Below are 1,773 nucleotides of genomic sequence, written 5' to 3'. Positions count from 1 at the left end.
ACGGCTTCCACTGCCACACGCCCAATCCGATATCGCTGCACAGCGCTACCGCATGGCCCGCGACGAGTAAGCGCGGCATTTTCAGACGCTCGATCAGGATAGGGATGCCAACCGCGCAGCGACAAGACAGCGGTTCGCCTGGGACCGTCCTCGACCGCCACAAAAAATGACGTGGGATCGACACAGACTACGTACGATTCAATGCTGCACCGATGGGCCATACGGCCACGGACAACACAAAAAATCAGACGGGATGATGTCTCTTTTGTGTTAAATAGAAGAAAGGTTTAGATTAGCCCCGATTTCAATCCAATGCCCATGCGGATGCCTTGCGACAGCTTTCGGTTGTTGTTTTCAACGGCCTCAGCGTACGAGATGTTGGTGTCGATCGTAATGCTGGGCTTCACCTCGGACTTTGCGTTCGCGAGCAGCTGGAGCACAGCGGGAAACGACGGCCGCTCGGCCGGGTCGGGGTGCCAGCACGCTTTCATGAGCGAATGCAGTACTTCGGGAATGTGCACGCAGAGTGGCGGGCGCAGGTTCTTGTGCACCACCATGTACGGCAAGTTGATCGGGTCTTGGTCCAGATACGGTTTCTTGAAGCAAAAGAGCTCCCTAACCACTCGCGCATACTATCGTTTTCTCTTGCAGAACGGTCGCACCACAAGACAATGCCGTAAGAGTAGACATCGATCTTTTCCGAGTACACCTCGCCGCGGTAGACCTCGGGCGCGACCCAGCGCGGGGTGCCACACACCGTGTTGGCAATCGCGTCCTTCTCGAGCGACCGTGAGAGCCCAAAGTCCGAGAGTTTGCAGCGGAAGAGCTCCGTTATGAGCAAGTTTTCGGCCTATGCAGTGCATAGCATCATGTACAGAGTTGTTGCATCCAGTAGAAACCTTGATGTCGCGATGCAAAATGATGGGTTCGAGCGAGTGCAAGTACCCGCATGCGTTCGCGCAGTCGGCAGCAATGTCGAGCACGAGGCCCCACGTGGCGCGGACCTTCTTGGACTCGACGAGCTTGAGCAGATCGAGCACCTACACGACTGGCAGATCGATACTAGTATATGCTTGCCGACACGTACCGAGCCTTCGCAGAGCTCGGTAATCAAGCAGTAGTTGGGGTACTCTTGGACAGCGCCGAGAAAGTGCACAATGTTGGGATGCACGAGCAGCGACAAGATGTCGACTTCCTGTTCAAAGTCGTCGAGGTCGCTCGCCTTGTCGCCGTCTTCGCGGAGGTAGATTTTCTTGACGGCGACGCGCTTGCCCTTGACGTACGCCTCATACACAACGCCAAAGTTGCCCGCACCCAGCGTTGACTTGACGTCAATCTCGTGAAAGGGCACGCTGAGACCGAAGAAGACTTCGCCGAGGTTGCGCGACTCGGTGATGACGTCGTCACCCTTCTTTTTGACGCGGACGCGCGCCGAGTTGGCGAGTGTGCCGGCCTTGCTCGCGTGCACAAACTTGTGCGTGTCGACCGAGATGCCCTCTGGCTCTTGCAGAATCGACGCGCCGCAGCCCATCGCTCGAGAATGGCTTATAAGTTTAGCCCACGCACTCTCGCGAAACGCTGGCGTTGATAACGACTGAGAGATATTTCGACTAGCAACGCCAAAGCATGTGCCTTACAAGTATAAAAGACCAGGTGAAGAGGCAGGAATTGAGTTTGGCACGCAGATACGCTTTCGTACACGTCGAGGCGTGGCGTTTGCAGTGCGCCACGAGCGCATCTACGGTCCAAACACAAACATGTGTTCCAGGACAT

At 56.1% G+C, this 1,773-nt stretch overlaps 1 protein-coding gene across 1 annotated transcript; it reads right to left on the bottom strand.

Annotated features, from left to right (window-relative positions):
- Positions 1 to 269: 269 nt before the first annotated feature.
- SPRG_16898 (TKL protein kinase) lies at positions 270 to 1,531 on the bottom strand (the record flags this gene model as incomplete). Its single annotated transcript, XM_012356257.1, has 4 exons — positions 270 to 615; positions 663 to 850; positions 900 to 1,040; positions 1,088 to 1,531. The coding sequence occupies 4 exons, from the start codon at positions 1,529 to 1,531 to the stop codon at positions 288 to 290; spliced, it is 1,101 nt and encodes a 366-aa protein (XP_012211647.1). The 3' UTR covers positions 270 to 287.
- Between the last annotated feature and the right edge of the window lie 242 nt (positions 1,532 to 1,773).

Source organism: Saprolegnia parasitica (genome assembly GCF_000151545.1).
Source record: "Saprolegnia parasitica CBS 223.65 unplaced genomic scaffold supercont2.415, whole genome shotgun sequence".
NCBI lineage: Eukaryota > Oomycota > Saprolegniomycetes > Saprolegniales > Saprolegniaceae > Saprolegnia > Saprolegnia parasitica.
Note: the sequence above shows the minus strand (reverse complement) of the source record. Positions and strands in the feature narration are given on the sequence as shown.